General features: G+C 50.8%; 2 protein-coding genes and 1 long non-coding RNA gene across 6 annotated transcripts in view; 2 read left to right on the top strand and 1 right to left on the bottom strand.

Annotated features, from left to right (window-relative positions):
• Slc7a8 (solute carrier family 7 member 8) overlaps positions 1 to 6518 on the top strand; it is a 53134-nt gene extending 46616 nt beyond the window's left edge. For 3 of the 4 annotated variants that reach the window (XM_004864179.3, XM_004864177.3, XM_004864178.3), the window contains exons 10-12: positions 899 to 1048; positions 3633 to 3810; positions 4332 to 6518. In XM_004864179.3, the coding sequence (XP_004864236.1) occupies positions 899 to 1048; positions 3633 to 3810; positions 4332 to 4495 (492 nt within the window). In that variant the 3' untranslated portion in view covers positions 4496 to 6518. The remainder of the gene's footprint in view (positions 1 to 898; positions 1049 to 3632; positions 3811 to 4331) is intronic. The other variant, XM_087197170.1, reaches the window with a different exon arrangement.
• LOC147822321 (uncharacterized) overlaps positions 1 to 23318 on the bottom strand; it is a 50010-nt gene that overhangs the window by 17077 nt on the left and 9615 nt on the right. The window lies entirely within an intron of this gene.
• Cebpe (CCAAT enhancer binding protein epsilon) lies at positions 11871 to 13540 on the top strand. Its single transcript, XM_004864180.2, has 2 exons — positions 11871 to 12528; positions 13023 to 13540. Exons 1-2 carry the CDS (start codon positions 12019 to 12021, stop codon positions 13356 to 13358), a joined length of 846 nt encoding a protein of 281 aa, XP_004864237.1. The 5' UTR covers positions 11871 to 12018; the 3' UTR covers positions 13359 to 13540.

The following is a 23318-nucleotide window of genomic DNA, read 5'->3' as shown; positions in this document are numbered from 1 at the left end:
GATAGGGAAGAAATGGTGAAATGTCCCTGGAGTAGAATCATTTAAGGAGAGCTAAAGGAAAGAGCAAAGACTTATCCCCATTGAGTCTTTTAGGTTATTCTTCTTTTCCTTCCGGGTCCTGAATAAAACATTAAAAATGGGTTTGGTCCACTGAAGAAGTGGTCAGAAATCAGGATAACAGAGCTTGGGGAGCCAAGGGCATTGTACACCATTGGGAAATATCAGAATGTTCAGGCCCAGGCTGAAGGTCATCTTGATTGGTTAGCTATGGAGTTATCAAGAGAAGGCTGTATTCCCGCTGGACCACAGGGCTTTTTTTTTCCACTGAGCCTTACTATGGCTGCACGGCGAGTACAGCAGGAGTCAGTCCTGTTCACCCATTAACATCTTCTCAAGTTTTTTCACCATCAGATCTCACAGGAGAACTGACCCTTTTACTGACCTTCATAGATTACCAGAGAGAAAAGCATGGCTTGCTTTAGGAGAGTCACAGAGATAACTTTGAAGTTGGAAAGTGACCTCCATCAAGAAAACCTCACAGGGATGTTATGAGGGTTAAATGTGTTAATATTTGCAGAATGCTAAGAATAGGACCCAGCTGTGCAACTGTTTACAAAATTTTTTTAAAGAAGAAAAGGAAGGAAAATAAATGAGATGACTCAGCCAGGGGAAAAGGATGAGGGCAAGAACAGAGCCTTAATCTTCAGTTAATAATCTTCTCAAAGGATTTTTGAGAAAAGAAAAGAAAAAAGAAATTAGCTTTAACTATAACTAAGGGAGATATAAATGAGAACAGGACTGACGCAGAGCCAGGTAACACCAGGGTGCCCAACCCTGTGAACCTCCTCCAGCCTCTAGAGTACCTTTGTGATCACCAGTGAGCCCCTCATTTCCCCAGTGCATCTCCACCCTGCTGATGCTGGTCACCAGCGACATGTACACGCTCATCAACTACGTGGGCTTCATCAACTACCTCTTCTACGGGGTCACAGTTGCTGGACAAATAGTCCTTCGCTGGCAGAAGCCTGACATCCCTCGCCCTATCAAGGTGAGAGAACCTCTTTGGGGATCTGCTGTCACCTTTATTTGATTCAATCTGATCTGATCATGGTAGCAAGGGCCATGTGTGGAGGGGACAGCCATTTCCTTTCTCCCCTGGAGACAGGACCAGAGTAAATGGCCGCCGGGAAATAAGTGGGTTAAATGTTACTTTCTTCAATTCACGGCATCCCATTGTTTCCTACCACTCCAAGTCTTCGAGTCTGGCTGGGTTTTCAGGGCTCTCCAGTCTCTCCAACGTTTCCTCCAGATAGATGGATGTCTGCATCCCAGAATGAGTTTCCTCTCATCTGCCTGTCTAGGTTCTAACTGTACCAGGTGTGGTGGCAGCCTGTAGTCAGTTAGTTGAGAGGTTAAGGCAGTAGGATCAATTGAGCCAATATTTGATCCCAGGCTGGGCAGCAAAGTGATTCACTGCCTCAAAAACAATAAATAAACATATTCTTACCATTTTCTAAATGGGCCTCGAGTACCTCCTCTTTTTGGAAGCTTTCCAGTCCTCCAGAGACCTTTTTTTTTTTTTTTTGGAACAGTACTGAAGATCAAACCCAGAGCCTCACTCACACCAAGCAAGCACTCTCCCACTGAGCTATACACTCAGCCTCCCTTTTCAAACTCCTGTGACCCTACGTACACTACTGTGCTTAGTGAACTTAATGACTGCTACAAAAATAATGTTAGGAAAGGAACTGATGGGGTTGTTCAGAACAAGATATGCACGAAAGCTGAGTTCTGCAAAACAGAAGAGTGATACAGGCCAGAACTCTCTAGAAATAGAGACCTGAACCTACTAGGAGATTGTTCCAGCTGAGAAATCGAGGGCTCTCCAGATCTCTCAGCTCTCCACTGTTATTTTCACTACTATTTTTCTTCCACTCAGAAAACCTGAGAGGATTGGGCATGGTGGTGCATGCCTATAATCCCAACACTCTGGGAGGCTGAAGCAGGAGGATCATGAGTTTGAGCGCTGGGGATTTAGCTCAGTGGTTCCACTGCCTGCTTCGAGTCCAGCCTGGGCAACTTAGCACTTTAGCAAGACCCTGTGTCAAAATTTAAAAAAAAAACAAAAAAAGTGCTGGGGATGTAGCTCATGGAAAGCCCTGGGTTTAATCCCCAGTACCTTAAAAAAAAAAAAAAAGAGGCAGCTGGGCATTGTGACACATGCCTGTAGTCCCAACACTCTGAGAGACTGAGGCAGGAGGACTGTAAGTTTGAGCCCAGCCAGAGAAATTAGCAAGATCCTGTCTCAAAATTTAAAGAATAATTATCAGAGCCAGGGATTTAGCTCCAGTGGTTCCAGTACCTGCCTTGCAAGCACAAGTTCCAGAGTTCGATCCCTGGTACAAAAAAAAAAAAAAAAAAGAAGAAGAATTATTAGCACATGTTTTTTATTCATAATGAATACATTCATCAGGAGGAATTGGTTAATATGTCTATCAAATTTTTTTTTGGTACCAGGGATCAAACTAAGAACCTTGTGCTTGCCAGGCAGGAGCTGTGCCTCTGAGCTACATCCCCAGCCCAATATGGATATCGAATCTTAATCTTTTTTATTTCCCCTTCCCCTCCCCTCTCTTCCCTTCCACCTTCCCCATCCCTAGATTCCCTTCCCATCTCCACAAAGTCTACCTTACTAAATTTTTTTTGTCGGTACCAGGGATCGAACTCAGGACCTTGCACTTTCGAGGCAGGTGTGGTGCCACTGAGCTAAAGACCCAGCCCTACCTACCTTCCTAAAATTTTAAAAGGGACTGGGGACGTAATTTACGGTACAGCACTTACCATGCACAAGCCCCAGAGTTCAAGCCCCAGTACCACAAAAAGAAAGAAAATTTAAAAGGAGGAAAGCTGCGAGGGAAGAAGATGAAGAATATCCTTATCTCCCTTCTGAGAGGGGCAGACAGGGAGGAGAAGGGACCCCTAGAGTCCAGAAGAGGGCTGTCTAGGGACCCCCCATATGTGGCCAGCAAGGAAAGGGGAAGCCCATGGAGTTGGTGCTGTTTTCTAAACTAAAGTCAGGGCCCCACCCTTTTTTAGGCCATGCTAGCTAAAGTTTTGATTTCTTGGCTCTTGGCATGTTTATCTTCTCACATTACTTGAGAGAAACAAATTGGGGCTGATGCTGGTGAGAGGGATGGGCATTTGCCATGGTGTGCCCGGATGAAGGCCCTGCCTAAAATGGGTGGAAACCAGACCCAGGTCATTTCCTGCCTGCCTGCCACCCTCTCCACCTAGGGCTTCATCAAGGATATACCAAGCTCTCCATTCTCATGGCTTCTCTGGCTGCCATGGGCACTGGGCATGGATGCTGAGGCTTTATCTAACTCTACCTTGGTGGGGGAGGACATGAACAATGAGGAACATTCCTTCCCTGGTCTCCATCTCCTTCCTGTCCCACTGCCCAAGCTCACCAATATTCATTGACATTTCACCTGCTCACCCTTCAGAGGCTGGGGTGTGGGGTACAGCTGAGTGAAGCCTAGGCCTCTGCTTCAAGGGTGTGGGTGAAGAGGGGCCCCTAAACCTTGGGCCAGTGGGGGCCACACACAGCTCACAGTGCCTCTGCTCCACAGGTCAGCCTGCTGTTCCCCATCATCTACTTGCTGTTTTGGGCCTTCTTGCTGATCTTCAGCCTGTGGTCAGAGCCGGTGGTGTGTGGCATTGGCCTGGCCATCATGCTGACAGGAGTGCCTGTCTATTTCCTGGGTGTTTATTGGCAAAACAAGCCCAAGAGCTTTAATGACTTCATTGGTGAGTTAATGAAGGCTCTGGGTGGCTAGGGCTCCTGGGCTGGGATGGGGTGGTCTGCACGGGGAGAGCCCAGCAGGATCAGGGTCAGGAGCCCCACCTGGGCACACCTTACCTGAGCCCTCAGGGCTCTGGAGAATGAGGCAGGGCAGGAATGGCAGCTGCCTTCCCAGAGACTTCTGGGGGGAGAACAGTTCAAGTTTCCACAGGAACCTCAGTCCTTCGAACACTGGCAGCCACCAGCCATCCCACAGGAGCTGCCAGGGCTGGGTGCAGACCAGTGTGGACCCGAGAATTGGTCAATGGGCATTGAAAAAGGGAAAGGCTGGGCCTTGATGCGCAAAGGGTAGCTGACAAATGATGCCAGAGACAGACATGGTGGCCGTCTCCTGGAGAGGGATCTCTGACAGTCGTGGGCTGCTCTGTGAGGTGGAACCTGGAGCAGAACTGGCTGAGGTCATGGCTGCTTGGAAGGGTGGGCAGGACGTTCGGCACTGACCTGGTTTCTGTGTGGTCTTCTATAGAGTTGCTGACCTTGGTGAGCCAGAAGATGTGCGTGGTCGTGTACCCGGCACAGGAGGGAGACTTGGGGATGGAGGGCATAAGTGAGGACCCGGAGGGGCAGCGGCAGTCCTACCAGCCAGCACCCACCAAGGACCAAGACTTGGAAGAGCAGCTCCAAGACTGAGGGCTTGAGGACTGCCCTCCCCTCAGCTAACTACACCCTCCTTCCTCCCCATTCCTGCCTTGCCTCCCTGCCTGGGCCCCCCAACACACATACACACACACACACACACACACACACACACCCTCTCCTCTGTCGAGCAGGACCTGGGTGTAGGGGGTGAGGAGTTATAAACAAAAATACTGACATCTGTACCCAAAGAACCAGCCTCTCACCCCAGACCCATGCCCAAGCCCCCACACAAGGGCTGCCCTGAGCATTAGAGGAGAGCAGAGATGCCAGGGGTGCCCTGCAGCACTTTCCAGGCCTCTGCCCCCAATGCCTCTTAGCAAGCTGAGGTTGCTATTGCCTTCCCTCCCCGTTCCTGAGCCCCAGGGAGCCTCAGTTCAGAGAGAGGAGGCAGACAGACTGCACAAATCCATCACCACTAAAGATCAGCTGGAGAGACTCAAACCCTCTTTCTTCACCATAGACCCCAAAATAGAGGAGATGTGTCCCTCTGTCCTCTTCCCACCCTGTGCCACCACCTCCACCACCATCCGCCCTGGCTCCCTGCTGGAGAAAGGCTGCTTTCAGCTCCTCCACAAGGAGGAGGAGAAGGAGGAAGAAGAGGAGAAGGAGGAAGGAGGAGGAGGATGGCCCCCACCCCAGCCCTGAGCCAGGCTTGTGGGAAAGACTGCAGCAACCCAGCCCTGCCCCTTCCCCCCTGCATTCCATCCCCACCCCCGCCCGGTGTGGTGCCAAAGCTTCCTGAAGCCAGAAAGACTTCTTACTTCCAGTGCAGTGGATCTCTTGCTGTCTCCTAATGACAACACCACTCAGCTCCTCCTTGGTCCCCACTCCATGGAAAGGGGCAGTGACCCTCTTCCCCTGGGCCTGTGCCCCACACACCCTCATGGAGCCAACGCTGCTGGCCCCTCCTGTCATGCCCTTTCCTCCTCTCTGGACCTTGGCTCAGGGACCTGGTATGAAGGAAGGATCCCCAGGCCCTTCAGGCCTGAAACCAGAGCCAAACCAGCCTTAAGTCACCTTCCATCCAAGAACTGGACCTAAAAATACTCCCTTATTTCTTACCCACAGGACAGACCTGGTATTAAATGCCTTCCCTGGGTGGAAGGGTGCTTTCCTACCTCCCCAGAGCTGCCTGTTCCACAACCTGGGGTCCATTTGGGAGAGCATTTTCTAAGGCCTGTTCCTCTTCACTGCTGACCCTCACGTAACTCCTCTCTCCTGCTCTCACCACCCCCGTTCTGGGATGGGATGAGAAGGCAGTGGCAAAATGGTGCCTGATTTGGGGATCCTCAGGCAAGTGTCCTCCCTGGGGTATGTGGGCTTCTGACCTTTTCCTGTGCTCCAAAGGAAGGTGATGCTGTTTACCCTGGCCCTGCAGCCTCTGCAGCCGCCCCTGCCATCCTGAGGACACAGAGTCCTCTTATCCCAATGCAGGACCCCTCATTCCGTCTCCTTAAACTGGAACACCCAGGGAGCCCCTCCTGGCCCAGGCAGGGTCTCCCAGCTTCCCACCCAGCTTGCCTAACCCCTCGTTGGTAAGAGGCTGGGTTAGGGCTGAGTTGTGGCCCCTCAGAGAAGACACCAGCCAGGCTGGAGTGAGCCCTGGAGGACCAGGGACCATCTTCCTCTTTCTCCCTTCTCATTCCTCCAGCCTCTTCCCTCTTTCAATTATTTTTTTTTGTAAAGTGGATGCCTTACTTTTTGGATAAATATTTTTGATGCTGTTATTTCTATTTCTTGTTTTGTTTTGTTTTGTTTTGTTTTTGCTACCAGGGATTGAACTCGGGACCTTGTGCTCGCAAGGCAGGCGCCAGAACCACTGAGCTAAATCCCCGGCCCTATATTGTTATTTCTATTTCTTTTTGATTTTTTTTAAATGTAAGGTTGTTTGGGGGGGTTAGAATTAGACCCTTGACAATAATCTTGTCAAAAAGTTGGTTTGGGTTTTAGAATTTTGTTCATTTGTTTTGTGGAGGGTTTTTTTTAATGTAATAAAATTTTAAATGGAAATGAATCAGTGGTGTTGATGATTAAATGACCTTCTGAAACTGAGTCACTAGGCATTTTTCCTTAGTCAAGTGTTTGCTTGCCACATATCCTCAAGGATGGGATTCCTAAAAGCTCGTGATCTCTGTACCTTCAGGCTCTCCCAGCAACTTAGGGCCTGGACATTCAAACAACTCCTTCGCGTTCTTTCTATGGGGTCCTGAAGCGTTGTTCAATTCCTACTCTGTGCACCATCCAGAGAGCCTGCAAATCAACTGGGAAAAAAGAATCAACCACTGGCCAGGTGTGGGCCACACATCTATAATCCCAGCACTTAAGTGGCTGAGGCAGGAGGATTACCATGAGTTCGAGGCCAACCTGGGCTACATAGTGAATTCAAGGCCAGCCTGAATTACACAGAGAAACCTTGTCTCAAAAAACAGCCAGGGATTTAGATCAGTGGTTCCACTGCCGGCCTCGAAAGCACAAGGTCCTGAGTTCGATCCCTGGCACAAAAATAAAAGGAAAGAAAGGGAAGGGGGACTGGAGATGTATGAGTAGAGTGCTTGGTAGAGTGTTTACCTATCATGTCTAAGGCCTGGATTCAATCCCCAGTACTGCAAAAGAAGAACTAATAATAATACTCATCATCACAAAGTGGGACAGCACCAGACTGAGTCACGTGAGGTAAAGGCAGGGGATGGTGTCCCTAAAACCTGGCAGCAAAGTCTTCTTGTGCTGAGCCAAATGGGAAAGGAATTGATGGGCTTCTATAATTAGACTCAGGATTGCCAGGTACAGTGGCACATGCCTATAATCTCAGAACTCAGGAGGCTGAAGTTCAAGGCCAGCCTGGGCTACATAGCAAGACTATCTCAAAATAAAAGAGAGACTCAAAGCATTAAGGAGCCCGCTAGTCAATGAGGCTGGCTCACTTAGCTATGCAGAACCATCCAACAGGACAGTTTCTGGGATGAAGACCAGGAGGATCACTGGACTAGGCCTAGGGAAAAAGAGGAAGAGTTAAGGTAGCTGCATGCCTCCTGATGTTTTCGGTTAACCGTTAGAGGAAGGTGATGGGACTCGACCCACTCCTTCCTTCTGTCCCTTCCTTTCTGGGCTGTCCTCCTGCTGTTCTCTCCTGGGGCAGCATCAGCCGAGAGCCAGCACTGCTGACAGACGAACAGCCTGTGGGAGGTGGCACATGTTAAGACATCGCCCTTCACCATCTGGGACACCAAGATGACACAGGCAGGAAGGACACCCCCACTCCTGTCTTGGCTTGGCCCCTCCACTCCTGCTGGGTGGCTGTCCTTCTGCCAGGCAGGCTGCCAGATTGCCGTCCCTAAGACCCTGAGAGGGAGGCCAGATACTAATCAGCTGTGTGTCCTTGGGCAAGTCACATCATCTGCTTAGGAGAGACAGAGACAGACAGAGACAGAGACAGACAGCGAATATGAATGAGAGATTGAGACCTAATCCAAAACGGTTCTCAGTCACAAACTTCAGTCAGGGTGTTCCCGAAGGGCAGAGGCCAGGGCTGTGCAGGAGGCTGTCTTAGAAGACACATCCACCTTTCTGAGCCCAATAAACTTACTCTCCCTGGCCTGCCCAGTCTCCCCCGTGGTGCCCCCTTCTGGCAGGTCCAGCCCTCTCCAGGGCACTCTCACTGCACAGACATTTGTTCCTGAGGGGCTCCTCTCTTTGCGTAAAGTCACAGCTGCTGATCTCAACCTGGTCAGAGGGGCAAATGTGGGTCTCCTCCTGGGCAATAGGCATTTATTTTTAACCTGAGCTTATCCCCCCGCCCGCCCCAGTACCAGGGATTGAACTTAGGATCTTGCCGCTTGCCAGGCAGGCGCTGCTCCACTGAGCTACTTCCCTGGCTAACCTGAGCTTTTTCCCTGTCTTAACCCTGCCAGTCACTATAGTGCTAGGCATTTCCGATGCTCTGACCTTAGAGAATTTGGGAACCTTTTGGAAGTCACTAAATTCATAGGTGTTTATGCATTCATTTATTAACACAGTCACTCAACAAATTTTTTTTCTGGCTTTGCTATATGCTGTGGAAACAGCAAATTTATTCCTGAATTTTCCAACTCAGTGCAGACTTCAAATATTTTCTGCCCCCATAAAATATTCAGACATGCCAATCCACTTGTCCTTAATTTTAATTCAGGAAATATGATCACTTTACTTGAAGTGATCAGAAGTAGTTTACCCTACCCTCAAAGAACAAATGGCCTGTCGGGGAGAAGCAAAGATGCTTGTGTCACAGAGGTGTGCGCTTCTTGGCCACTCTGGCCACCTCTCCGTCTCAGAGCCACCTCCCTGTGGCCTCCCCACTCCACCTGAAGGGCTGGTCCCCATGCATCTCCAGAGCCTGTGCCATGCCTGGGACCTAGGTGCTCAAAAATACTTGTCAAATTGAAGCATCATACCACTTCCCCGGGTATGTGTCTGCTTCAGAGACAAGTAAAACATCAGCGAGAGGCCAGAAGAAGGAAGGAAGGAGAGTTAACATTTTCTGAAGTCAGTTGCTTCACAGACATTATCTTATTCAAAGTCTATTAAACAACCCTAGGAAGGAGGCATCACTCCGGCTGTCTCACAGCTAAGATTCAGCAGTTTGCCCAAGGTCACCGAGCTAAGTGACAGAGGCCGGATGGAGCCCAGTTCTCACTGACATTTCACTGCCAGGCTTGGCCACCTCCCCTTAGGGAATCCTTGGTTGTCCAAGGAGGTGGTACTTGAAAGAGGCCTGTCACAAAACCACTAAGATAACCCAACAAGTATGGAGGATAGCTGTGCAGGGAAAATGGTCCTGCAGACTGGGGAAGGCTTTTTTCCTCTCCGGAGCAGGAATCTTCAGCCCCTGCTCTCCCACCTCCTTACCCCCACCACGGCCCCCACCCCTGCCCTGACGCCCACAGTCTGGCTGCCCCCAGGAAGCCCTCAGTTACTGGGAAACACTGATGTCAGTGTGTGGGCAGCACCAGCCTTCCAGGGAGGCCAGGAGCCCGGATCACTTATCTCACTGTGCCTCAAGCTTTCTCATTTCCTGCTGGCTTTCTTTACACTTCTCCCTACTTCCTCCAGCACCCAATTCCCTGCTCCTGACGCAGACACCCTCTCCCCATAGTGGCCCACAGATGCGAAGGAGTTCTCTGAGTCACACAGTAACCAGCCCCTGCCCCAGTACTTTAGCCCTGAGCCATCTCAGGAGCAAGCCCATGGCTCTTCCTGACTTCAGCAAGGCATCCTCAGGTGACCTTGGACAGCTCAGCCTCTCGGCTTTGTTTTCCTTGTTGGTAAGGCAGGGATTAAAAATACTACTTTCTAAAAAAAAAAAAAAAAAAAAAAACTACCTTCTGGGCTGGGGATTTAGCTCAGTGGTTTCGCCGCCGGCTGCACAAGCTCAAGAACCCAAGTTTGATCCCCGGTACCAAAAAAAAAAAACTACCTTCTGTGCCTTCTTTCCTGCATAACTCACAGCAAGATTGTCAGCATGGAAAGTGAACATTTACAATGACTATGACTGAAAAACAGGATTTATCTAAAAACACCTACCATTAACATTATTTCACAGTCAGAGAGGGAGGGGACAGAATTCTTCTCCTTGAGATGAGGCCCTGGCACAGCCCTCCCAGGCTATCCACCGTCCTCATAACCTGACTGCAAGTCCCCCATCCTGGCCACCTTTCCCCTTCCTCCCCAATGCCTAAATCTTAGCCAGTGCCAGGGTGACAGAGGTGCCCTCTGCTGTCCTTATTCCAAACCACAGAAGCCCCTTAAGTCCCAAACTTTGGGCCAATATTGCCACCTACTGGTCAGGAGAGACACTGTCACCAAAGTGAAGTTGCCTGGCCTTGATACCTACTTGAAATGGTACCAAGATCTGAAATGGAGAGAAGAAATCTCCCCATCTGCTTCCTGAAATCTGTCTCCAGTGCATGCAGATCTTCCCAAGCCAGCTCAGGGGTTCTCAGCATATCTTGCCATACTTCAAATTGTGCACAGAGCACCTGGACCAGGTGAGGGAATAGGGAGGACAGGAAGGAAGATGCTATCTAGAGGAGTAACTTGCCCGACTTGTAAGCAAGTTACATTTGCATCTTTTACTTTAGTGTTCAATGCCACATAGATCCCATCCACATTTGCCCCACTGTGGCTCACTCACAGGGACACAGACCCCTGGGTGCTCAACTTATAAAGTGCCCCAAAGGGCATTTAAACCGTTTGCTCCTGACAGTAGAGCCACTAATGCATTTCTATGTATCTTTCTTTTCACTGGACCTGCAGCCCCTTTTGAAGATGAAACTCAGCAGGTAAAAGCAGAGCCAGAGTAGGTGGCTCTGACAGAAAAGGACCAGGGGTTCCCAAGGAAAGAGAAAAGGGAAATTGGTGGGGGGCAGCACAAGGCCAAGAAGTACAGAGAGGGAGCCAAGGGCTTCTCCTAGAGAACCTAAAAGAGAGCCCCAGGAAGAAGTGATGACAAAAGAGAAAGCTTCTCAAACCTACAAGAGGAAGTAGCCCCAAGAGACAAGGTCTGGAGGTCAGAGAACAGCCATGCAAAAGGAAAGACAGCAAACTGAGCTGCAGTGAGCTCCTGAGCCTGCACCCCAGGGCACAGGAAGTGGGAGGCAGAGTCTTGAGCCCAGAGTGGGGGTGAAGTGCCAGCCTGAGACTGTTGCAGAGCAGGGCAACTGGAAGAGAGAGACACTGGAGTCACCAAAGTACAGCTGAGCCCAAGTCCTGACCAGGCAACTCAGCTATGCCTACACAGGGAAACACGTTAACATCTCAGCCATTCACAAACCCTGTGCAAAGAACTAGCAAAGCATGCTTTGCACCAGGCCACAGGGTCCCCAAGATTACTGCTTCCTAAACCCCTCCTGGCTTGCACCCAGGAGAATGCTGTGGGAGGTGGGGCCACACATGGAACTGGCTGCCCCCGGGGGGTAGGTGGAGCCCGGAACTGGGGGACCGGGAGGAAGGCCGGTCAAGGGAGGAGTTCAGACCCAGCCAGGGTCGGCATTGGGGAGGGCTCTCTCTATTGGCTCTGACTTGGCATCTCATTCTGCACAGAACATTTTGGAAGTTGGAGGGAGAAGGATATTCAGAGTGAGGTGTTGCCCTCAGTGAGGATTTGGAATTCTCTGGGCTTAACGGGGAGAAGGGAGGCATTCCCCAAAAACGTCAGCGAGCGCCCCAACTGCTAAACAAGGAAGGGGGCCCCTTTCTCAAAGGTCTGCATCCCTCCCTCTGGGGTGTGCCCTGCCCCTCCCTGAGCTACCCCAAGGAGTGGGGGGGAGGGAAGAGAGGCACTGACTACAGAGGAAGGAAAAGGAACCAGAGCAGAAGAGGGAGGAGAGAAGCCACACAGGAGTGGGTGACAAAGGAGACCAGAGAGGGCAGATCGAGGGCAGATCTAGGGCAGGGGGAGATCGAGGGAGGGTAGGCTGAGCATCCAAGGGGTGCCCCAAGAGCAGGGCCCAGGGGTGGGGAGCGAAAGGGGTGGGCCGGCCATGTCCCACGGGACCTACTATGAATGTGAGCCCCGGGGTGGCCAGCCGCCACTTGAGTTCTCAGGGGGCCGAGCGGGGCCTGGGGAGCTGGGGGACATGTGTGAGCATGAGGCCTCCATCGACCTCTCTGCCTACATCGAGTCTGGGGAGGAACAGCTGCTTTCCGACCTCTTTGCCATGAAGCCAGCACCTGAGGCCCGAAGCCTTAAGGGCCCCGGAACCCCTGCCTTCCCTCACTATCTGCCGCCTGACCCACGGCCCTTCGCCTACCCACCACATACCTTCGGCCCAGACAGGAAGGTGCTGGGCCCTGGCATCTACAGCAGTCCAGGGAGCTACGACCCCAGAGCTGTGGCTGTGAAGGAGGAGCCCCGGGGGCCAGAGGGCAGCCGAGGTGCCAGCCGAGGTGGCTACAATCCCTTGCAGTACCAAGTGGCACACTGTGGGCAGACAGCCATGCACCTGCCCCCCACCCTGGCAGCACCCGGCCAGCCCCTTCGCGTTCTCAAGGTAAGAGCAAGTCAGTTCTTCCTGCACCCAGGGGCTGGACTAAGGCTGGCACGGATGGGGGACTCAGGTCCCGCTTATGCTGACAAGTCTGGGTTTGGTGTTGCTCTGTGAAACTGACCCACCCAGGGCTCTGTGCTCCCTGCCATACCATGAGCTGCCCCTTGCCACTGTGAGTTTCCTCCGCCCTGAACATCACCATGTCCTGAAGGCCCTGTGGCAAGCTGAGCCCACCAGCTTCCCTGCTGCCCACCATGCCCTCTTCTTTCTTTGTCACCTGCTTCTGGAAGAGGAAATGCCTACTGATTGTAGAACAGGAGAGTTGCCATAGATGATGCAGGAAAAGTGTCCTTGCCTGAAGGATCATCAAGGACTGCCTTGACCTGGGAGACAGGCGCTGGCCTGGTGTCCCAAGTGTGCCTGGCTGCTGGGATTCCTGCCTCCACTCTGCCTCCGGGTGGGCCCTCATCTCTGTCCCTCTGTGCCTTCCCCTGCAGGCCCCTCTGGCTGCTGCTGGGGCCCCCTGCAGCCCCCTCCTCAAGGCGCCTTCCCCAGCTGGCCCCTCACACAAAGGCAAGAAGGCAGTGAACAAGGACAGCCTAGAATACCGGCTGCGGCGGGAGCGCAACAATATCGCAGTGCGCAAGAGCCGGGACAAGGCCAAGCGGCGCATTCTGGAGACGCAGCAGAAGGTGCTGGAATACATGGCCGAGAACGAACGTCTGCGCAGCCGGGTGGAGCAGCTCACCCAGGAGCTGGATACCCTCCGCAACCTCTTCCGCCAGATCCCTGAGGCTGCCAACCTCATCAAGGGTGTGGGGGGCTGCAGCTAAGCCTGGCTGATGGACTGTGGGTACCAGACCCATGGCTGGACCCTGGAGACCCCACCCTGCTGGGACCTCGGAGGCCTCTGCAGGCCAAGCCTAAGACATGACGATGGACCAGGGTGGCAGGGTAGCTGAGGGGGCAGGACCCATGAAGATTCTGTGGCTGAATAAATTGCACTGTGACTTAGTGTTCGCTGGGCGAGGCTGTGTGTGCGCGCGCGTGTGAGACACAGAGAGTGAGAAGACCTCAGCGACCAGACGAATGTGTGGGAATGCACACTGGCAGCCCATAGCCTTCTCCCTACAGGCCACGCAGCTGGGCCCTGTGTCTGTCACTCTGCTCCTCTGTCACCCATTTTGCTATCCCTCACCCACACACTCTGTCCTTCTGCTAGCTAAGGCCATGCTCCCCTTTACCCCCACGCAGGACCCAACACCTCCTCTGGATGCCCTCCTGAGAGAGCCCGGCCTTTAAGGGCAATCCCAGTACCCACTCCAGGCTGTTCTCTCCATAGGGTATAGGTCTGAGAGGTCCTGCCCCAGGTGACTATGGGGAAATTCCTGAGTGCTTTGCCTTTTTTCTTTTGAGACAGGGTTTTGCTGCATTTCCAGGCTGGCTTTAAACTCACTATGTAGTGCAGGCTGGCCTCAAACTCAGGCAGTCCTCCTGCCTCAGCCTCCCAAGTGCTGGGATTACAGGTGTGCCACACCACAGCTGGCTAACTCTGCCACATTTACAATCCCTCGACCCTTGATCCAGCCATCATCCCCTCTTTCCAGTTCCACAGCTTCGGTCTACTGGACTAACATCTCCCACCATTGCTCTCACCCACCTACTCCAATCTTTATCCCTCATCCCCTGGGGCTCTTGTTCCCTAAAACTTGAGATTCTGAGTGCTAGGGGGAGGAATCAGAAAGACCATGAGGCCTGACTTGTATGTGCGAACATGGTTAATTGAGAGCGTTTTCGATTTCATAAAACTATAGCCTAGGAAGCAGAATTCTATAGCAACTAAGAGCTGAAGTCTGTATCCCCTCTGCTACTCACTGGCTATGTGACCTGTAGCCAGTTACTTCTCCTTTCTGTGCCTGTTTCCTCACCTTCAAAATGAGAGTAATTTTTTTTTCTTTTGGTACCGGGGATCGAACTCAGGACCTTGCGCTTGCACGGCTGGCAGCAGAACCACTGAGCTAAATCCCCAGCCCATAATGGGAGTAATTTTAATACTCATCTCATAGTGTTGTTATAGTCATAGAGAAATGTGTTATGTGGCACCTAGTAAGCATGGGTATTTATTATTCCAGTTTGCTATAACTGAAAGGTCCTCAGAGATCTCAGCCAAACTTCTCATTTTGCAAATAAGGAAACTGAGGCCTTAGGCCTTAGGGACTTACCCAGAATCACTGACTGTTTAGAGGCAGAATCAAAATTAGCTCCATAAAATCACAGATTTCAAGAGGTATTGGTAGAGACCTCAAGAACTTCTCTGGTGAGTTTTACCCTCAGACAAGCAAGATAGTGGCAGCCACATCTTATAGATAAAGTGCTGAGGGCTAGAGGTGATGAGCGACGCCACTAAAGCTCCCTCAGTGCCCTTACTGCCTGGCACCTGGTACGGAGTCTGTGCTCACAACTTCCCCCAAAGACCCAGGGCACAGGTGGCGCTCGGAAACCACATTCCTGAGCGTGAATTGTCTGACAGGTCAGACTTGGACAGAATAGGGGTCCCGTTTGTCCTTGGCCACTGCTGGGAAAGCCTGAGTTGAACATCAAAGAATTACTTTCTGAGAGGGAGAGAGACTTGTACCTGGATCATCCCAGCATGCTCTCTCACTCCCTCCCTCCCTTTTTCCTCCACTCCCCCCAACCCCCAGTGGCAGAGACTTCCCATCCCTGCGTACCAGATCTACCTCAACCAGGACTCAGTTCCTTCCCAGCCTCTGTCTCCCTTCTCAGGCACCCACTCTCCTACTTCTGTATCCTGAACCCCCTGCCCCAGGTCTTGTTTGGGCAAAGAGACCCAAAGTTTGGACACTCAGGTACAGGGACTGACGGGAGCAGTCTGAGTTTAGATGGGGGACGCATCTCAGTGGGCGCCTGGGAGAATCCTCTCACCTTCTCTTTGGCCCAGGGGGATGCGTTGCATAAGGGGGGTTTGTACAGAACTTGGTAAGTGACTCAACCTCCGGATTTCCTCTTCAGCTCGACCACTGTCCCCCGACTTCTTTTCAAGGTACTGGATGCTGGGACCTGGGTTGCTTCAACATTGACCCCAAGTTTCTTTCCCACAGCTCAGAACTGTGTCCCCTCCCAGCCTTCCCACCCACCTGCACCTCCTCAGGGCACCAAATCTGAAGAGCCACATCCCCACTTCCCCTGCAAGACCTCAGCAGAATACAAAGTGCAGCATTAAACACCCCCCCTCCCCCTTTCTGTCAGATGGTGTCCCAGGGAGAAAACTCCACCAGGGAGGCCCACAGCCTGGAGGGGGCTTTCAGGCTCAACTCAGCTAGTTTGGGCCAAAGCAATGTAGTCAACAAGTGTTTGTCATCTTTTCTGAGAATAAGACAAGTTCTCAGCTGAAGTGGTAGGAAAAAAAGGGCAGTGAGTGTGCTTAATGTCTTCTTTGGCCCCTCCAGTTCTCCCTCGCTCACCCTATTCAGCTCCCAGACATAGATGCACCACTTCCCCACTCCAGAAGCTTTCTCCAACTCCTGTTCCTTCACACCTTTATTCCAGCACTCAAGAGGCTGAGGCAGGAGGATTGCCATGAGTTCAAGGCTACCCTGGATTACATAGTGAGTTGGAGGCCAGCCTGAGATACAAAGAAAGCAAGCTACCCTGTCTCAAAAACAAACAAACAAACAAATAAATAAAGTATTCTATTCAACCTTCACTGAGAAAGCTATTTATGTGGGGAAGTTAAGGAAGGCCTCTTGGAGGAAGTGACATGTAAATTAAAAGTTAAAAGTTCTCAAGAAGGAGGCAGATATGCCGTTGGGGGTGGGGAACAGAGGGAACAGCAAATGCAAAAGATATCCAGTGATCTGGGGAAGAACCCAAGTGTGGGGGGCTGACTGGAAAAAGGATGAGAGAGGATGCAAGAAAAACACCTCCTTGGCTGCAGAAAGGAATTGCAGATGACTGATTTCTATTCCCTCTGCCAAGAGGACTGGGCAGGGCAGAGAGCTGGCTTCCTGGAGCCGTCCCTAGGGAAAGGGGATGACAGAAAGGAGCCCAGGCAGGGACAGGGAGCCTGTCTAGTGAAAGGATCAGGATGAGGGATTGGGAACCTTTGAAAACCAGCAAACCAAGGCCCTAACAGCACACTCGCATGCCTGCTGCTTTAGAACCTAGTTGGGCCCACTTTTCCTTCTTAAGCAGAACTGAGGACCAGGATGACAGGCTTGAGCTGAGACAGGATTTCGGGTCACAGGAAAGCTGCAAGGAGGAAGGCCTGAAGAGGGAGAAAGCTGCCCAAGGTGAGTCTGCCAAGGTCAGTGGCGTGGCCAGCATGGCTTGTGAAAGCTGCCCCCTTGATGCATACCTCCCTCCCACCTCCCTCCACGTTGCCACACACCCGGGCCCCCAGGGCCCCCATCCCAATGTTGCAAGATCCCGGTCTGGGCTGTGGGTGGAAAGGGGCCTCTTCACCTCCACCCCTCACCCTGCTCCAGGCCAGTGCGGGGACTCTGGGATGGAGGTGCAGGGGATGCCAGGGCTGAGGGTCTGTGTGTGCCTCTTGAATTCTCACCACCCCTCACAGGCAGACACCTCCTTCCTGGACTCAGCCTGGGCTGATCCAGGTGAGAGTGGCCTAACCTGGACAGGACTTCTGATGGTCCCTGTTCTAGAAGCAGGCCTGGCCTGGCCTCAGCAGACCTCAGTGGCACATGACAAGTTCTCTCCATGGGAAGAAAAGGTAAGAAAGGAAAAGCCTGCAAGCTGACTTATCAAAATGGCCAGTGTGACTTCCAGGAGCCGTGGAAGAGTCCTAGGACCTGGCAGCGGAAAGGCTTCCTCATGGGGAGAGTCTCGCCCACTTGTTTGCTGTGACCTCCCACTTCTCTCTGAGAATGAAGCAGGGCTCTAATGTAGAGAGGCCAGCCCTACGCACAGTGAGCCAGGCTTCACCCTGAAGGCCCAAAGTGCCCACGCCCCTGTCATGCTCACACCTAGTGGTCCTGTCCCCCATGGCCAGGCCATCCAACCCTGCTGCAATTGGGACGGTTTACAAAACGCTTGCTCGCTCCTCGTGGTCACCGTCTGAGGTTAGGACTGCGCTTGGGAGATAAGCACAGGCCCCACCCGCCTGTCTCACAGACTGCTGCTCTTCTGCAATCGGGATGGTTTGCAAAACCTCTGCCGGCTCCAGCTCTGTCACCATCTGAGGTTAGGGCTGTGCTCCAAGATAAAGTCTAGCCCCACCCTCGGCCTGTGCTTCAAACCTCACAAGCAGCTTGGCCCAATGGGACAGAGCCCCTGGGAGCCCACTACGCAGGGTCAAGCCCAGCTCCCCTCGCCTTGGTGCTCCCTCTCGCCACCTCCACTCATCTATTTGTGAAGAAGCACTTACTAAAAACCTCCTCCAGGCAGGCATTTTCCTAGTGGAAACCATTGGGTGAATCCGGAAGCTAGTTCCTGCCCTTGCGGAGTTCCCAGATTAGTGAGATTGACAGACAAACACGTTACAAACAAATACATAATTCTAGATTAAGGGAAGTGCTGTGTGGTAAAAGTTAAGAATGATTAGTGACAGATATTAGCCAGGGCACCTACTTTAAGCAGGAGGGCGAGGACAGGGAGTAAGTTCTTTGAGGGAGGAACATATAAGCAAATATCTAAGAGATGAGTGGGAATATGTCTGGTGAAAAGCAGGGCTCCCAGCACAGAGAGAAGTGTATGCAGAGATCCGTAAGCAGGTTCTTCCCTTGCTGGCAGAGGCCAGGGTGGAGGCTGTGGTGGTCTAGGCTGAGCCAGGGGAGGAGGGCCCAGGGTGAGGCAGAAGGGAGGCTGAGGCCAAGCTCCTGCCAAACGGGGCACATCAAGAAAACATTGACCTTCCGCGGGAAGAGGATCTTCATTCTCTTTTAATGAGAAGGGGAAGAAATAGCAATGGACACCAGTACCTACAGGTTGATAGCAGGCTGTTCCTGTCTTAGGGTTTTTATTTTCATTAAGAAAGAAGAGGTAACTAAAAGTAGCTGAACCAGGTGTGGTGGCACACACCTGTAATCCCAGCACTCTGGAGGTTGAGGCAGGAGGATCACTAAGAGTATGAGGCCAGCCTGGGTTACCTAGTGAGTTCAAGGCCAACCTGGACTACATAGTAAGACTCAGTCTCAAAAAACCAAATAAAAAATAAAAGTGGCTTAGGTGGAGGAGAGGCTTGAAAGTATAAAATCCCATGGATGAGGGTGAAAGAAGCTAACAAGGCTGGGGATTTAGCTCAGTGGTTCCGGTGCCTGCCTTGGAAGGTGCCTGCCTTGGAAGCGCAAGGTTCTGAATTTGATAAGAAAGAAAGAAAGAAAGAAAGAAAGAGAGAGAGAGAGAGAGAGAGAGAGAAAGAGAGAGGGAAAGAAAGGAAAGAAGGAAGGAAGAGAGAGAGAAGGAGGGAGGGAGGGAGGGAGAGAGAGAAAGGAAGGAAGAAAAAGAAAGAAAGAAAGAGAAAGAAAGAGAGGAAGAAAGAAAGAAAGGAAAGAAAGAAAGAGAGAGAGAGAGAAAGAGAGAGGGAAAGAAAGGAAAGAAGGAAGGAAGAGAGAGAGAAGGAGGGAGGGAGAGAGAGAAAGGAAGGAAGAAAAAGAAAGAAAGAAAGAGAAAGAAAGAGAGGAAGAAAGAAAGAAAGGAAAGAAAGAAAGAAAGAAAGAAAGAAAGAAAGAAAGAAAGAAAGAAAGAAAGAAAGAAAGAAAGAAAGAAAGAGGGAGCTTATTACTGAGATTTCTAACTTGGGAGCAAGTAACTGTAGTTAATGGGACTTGTAGCATGACAACAGTTTGTCCTCTGGAGTGATTGCCTCCCTGGTCCTTAGCTGCTGGAGAGCAAGGCCAGACTAAACTGGGGTCCATCTGGGGCTGACCATTAACCAGGGAGGTGGGATGGAAAGGACAGATTGGGAAAGGGCTGAGGGCCTGTAGGCCAGAGTTCCACCTGCAAATCTGGACCTGAGGCAGAGGAGGGGAGAGGTAAAGATGGGAAGGGCCACAGTTCCCCAGGGCACTTGAGAACAGCTGCAGTGAACCAACTCAGCAAATGAACCATGAGGAGAGGAGATCATATCAGAGAAGGGGATGTTTGATTCAGTTATTTCGTAGGTGCTGCAGTTTCTGGTGATGATAAGGCTCTGGGCTGAGGTGGCCCATGGCTCGCCACCGCCACCGGGCACTGGAGAAGGTTAGAGACAGGAGGCCTGGCAGGCTGGAGGGAGCGTCACCTGGAGGACGACACCACAGTGGGGACTGCTGTCCTCGGCCGCCCCAGGCCTCTCACCCCCCACGTCCTCATCTGCCTCCTCTCTCTCTGTCCCTCATTTTCTGTCTTCACAGTCTTCCTCCCCTTTGCCCCCAGAACTCTCTCGCTCCTATTATTTGGTCTAAACCCAGCCTCTCTTATCGCTTCATCCCCTTTCATCCCCTCCTCATCGCCATGTTCTCTTCTTGTCACCACCTTGATCCCCTTCCTCTAGTCACAACGTTACTTCCCCTCCCCTCTGGCCCTCAAGAAGCAGAATTCCTTGAGTAAAAAGTGCTTGGAGCAATGTCTAGGCAAAAGGAGTGCTGATAAAATGATTCTTATTCTCACTCTCTCCTCACCGCCTTACTTTTTCCTTATCTTTTTAAAAATTTAATTATTTATTTTCAGTACTGGAGGTTGAACCCAGGGCCTTCCTTTACACGGTATATCCCCAGGCCCCCCCTTTATTTTGGTACTGGGGATCAAACTCTGGACCTTGTGCTTTCGAGGCAGGCAGCGGAACCACTGAGCTAAATCCCCGTCCCCCCCGCCTTTTTAAATTAGGGACAGAACCTCACTAAATTGTTAAATTGCCCAGGCTGGGCTGGAATTTGCAATCCTCCTGCCTCAGCCTCTCAGAGTGCTGTGATTATACGCTTGTGCCACCACACCAGAAGTCTTTCCTTATCTTCATCTCACCTCCACTATCACTCTGCAGCTACTTCATACATCTTCAAAGAGGCAGAAATGAATAAGACTCAGCCTCTGATTGTGCACACCTATAACCCCAGCACTTAGGAGACTGAGGCAGGAGGATTGAGCCCTAGTTGGACAATTTAGCAAGACCCCACCTCAAAATAAAAAATAAAAAGGGGATTTAGCTGAGTGGTTCCACCACCTATCCTGCAGATGCAAGGACCCGAGTTCAATCCCCGGTACCAAAAATAAATAAATAAATAAAATAAAAAGGGCTGGGGATGTAGTTTAGTGGTAGAGTGCCCCTGGATTCAATCCCCAGTACCACATCCACACACCCGCATCCACCCAATACGCCCACACCCACCCACCAAAAAAAAAAAACACCAAAAAGCAAAAACATAGCCCCTGGCAGCAATCCAACAAATACACAAAGTCAGGATACTATAATAAATGGTACATTGAAGATATGACAGAAATCCTATTTGAAAAGTCAAGGATATGCAAACTAATTTTGCCTAGGAGAGCAAAAGAGAAGTCTCAATGGTCAGATAACCTGGATGTTGAAATATGAGGAAGAATCAGCGATGTAAAGGTAGGAAGGAGGGGTTCCGAGGAAGAAACACAGGTGTTTCAGGCATCTCCTCCATCTGCACAGGGCTGATGCCAGGCAGGGTCCTCAACAAGTACGTGTTAGTTGACTGACACCTCCTGTGGGAGGCTGTTGTATTAGGTCTGTGGGACTTCACGCAGTTGCTTACAGGCATGTGGGTGAGGCAAAAGAAGCTGTTCTCATGTTTTTCCTGCTAGTGTGTGAAGCTCCACCCACACGTCGGAAGTTAAGGTCAACCCTGGCCCTCACCGGGGCACACCCTCTCTCAGACTGGCCGCAAGAGAGCAGCAAAGCATTAGAAGTGGCTGCAGGTTGGGACCAGCAAACCTGAAGAGCCAGACAGACCTTGAATCCACCACACAAATCCTAACCAGCTTTTCCCCCAAGAAATCTGGAGCGGAGAAAAGTTTTAGACACTTGGGGGAGACTAGGTTTGTCTTAGAGAAAAAATAAGAGTCCTCTGAAGATTTTTGTTTTTGTAGTACTGGGGATTAAACCCCTAAAGATTTGTACATAAATTGATTTTTAAAAAATGTTTTCCTGGGCCGGGGATTTAGCTCAGTGGTTCTGGCGCCTGCCTTGCAAGTGCAAGGTCCCAAGTTCGATCCCTGGTGCCAAAAAAAAAAAAAAAGTTTTCCTCTGAGTTGAAAGTGTATGTCTAATAATTATTCTTTACTTGACTTAGTTTTTAACTATGATCTAGACACTGTTCACAGCATTTTATGAATATTTACTATTTAATCCACAAAACAGCTGTATAAATACAACCACTCCCATATTACAGATGAGAAAACTGAGAGCCAAAATTTTACACATAGCAAGTAGCAGAGTGGCTTTGACTCCAGAGTTTGGGTGTCTTCCTTGTAATCAGTAGTTTTAGCCACCGTTTTGACATGGAAAAGTATAAAATCTAGCCTCTGGGAGAAGTGAGGAGTCCTTTAAATTCCAATTCTATCACTAATTAGCCATGCTGGCTTAAGTCATGTCATTTCACCCCTGACCTGCATCTTCAAAAGTTAAATAAGGGGGTTAAGTTTGCCCCTTTGTCCATATAATGAAGTCTAGGATCTGTGGGCTACGCCAGGAAGCAGGTTCCCTTCAAGGAATTTAGGGTATGGAGGGAAGGCACTAAGCCAGCACGTATAGTAGAGAGGATGATGTGGTTCTGTTGGGAGCTGGAAGGCGAGGCCCCTTCCTGTGAGGGTCCCTCTCAGCTTCTGGCAGGTGTGGAATTTGAGTTGGAGGTGTTAAAAAAGGCTTCCTGGAGTAATTAGAGGAGAGATGGGAATTAGCCACGCAGGGGAGGTGGAGTACCCAAACAGAAAAGGCAGGATATGAAAACACAGGGTAAAGAAAAAGAGAGCTCCAAGAATTTAGTAAGGCAGGTGTGTGTGTGTGTGTGTGTGTGTGTGTGTGTGTGTGCACGCGTGCATGTCCACACGCTCTATACCACTGAGCTAGATCCCCAGCCCCTTTTACTTTATTTTTTAAATTTTGAGATAAAGTCTCACTAAGTTGCTCAGGCTGGACTTGATCTTGCAGTTTTCCTGCCTCAGCCTCCCAAGTGCTGGGATTACAGGTGTGTATCACTACATCTGCCTTCTAGAAACAGATCTGAACATCTATTAGTGCCCATTTTAAGAGTTATTTTCCCTCCCCTGCATACCTGTAAGGTTCTGTGAAGTCTCACAGACCTAACACAGCAGGTTCCCATAGGAATTGTCAATCAGCTAGTATGTATCTGTTGTGTAACTACTAACAGCTCTACACAGATATAGAAGACACCTAGAGTCTTGCAGTTTGGTTAGAGGCCAGCCAGCTCTGACAGTGGGACTAGTGAACTACAGAGGCCTGTTTGCCCACCTGTTTGCAGGCGTCTGTGAATCAAAGAATGGCCCCATACCCCACCCATTATGTTCACACCAATTTTTAAATTCTGGGGTGCTTCCAAGGCTATCAGAAAGGCAGGGGAATTAGGATGCAGGAATAGAAAAGGATTAGGAAAGAGTCCCATTATGAGGCCCTGGGTTTGATCCCCAGTGGTGGCAGCAAGAGAGGCCCAGAAAGGTGAGTGGAGGCCTCAAGATAACACTCCCCTCCCAGAGTGCTCCACCTCTGGCACCCCCTGAAGAAGATGGCTCTGCCCCTTGTGGTTCATATCCAACTTCCTGGCAGGGAACTGTAGATTTAATCGTAAACACTCAAA

The sequence above is a fragment of the Heterocephalus glaber genome, unplaced genomic scaffold (assembly GCF_053883595.1).
Source record: "Heterocephalus glaber isolate CG9 unplaced genomic scaffold, H.glaber_assembly_v1.0 deba00001662, whole genome shotgun sequence".
Lineage (NCBI taxonomy): Eukaryota > Metazoa > Chordata > Mammalia > Rodentia > Bathyergidae > Heterocephalus > Heterocephalus glaber.
The sequence above is the reverse complement of the archived record's forward strand: the minus strand, read 5'-3'. Positions and strand labels throughout refer to the sequence as shown.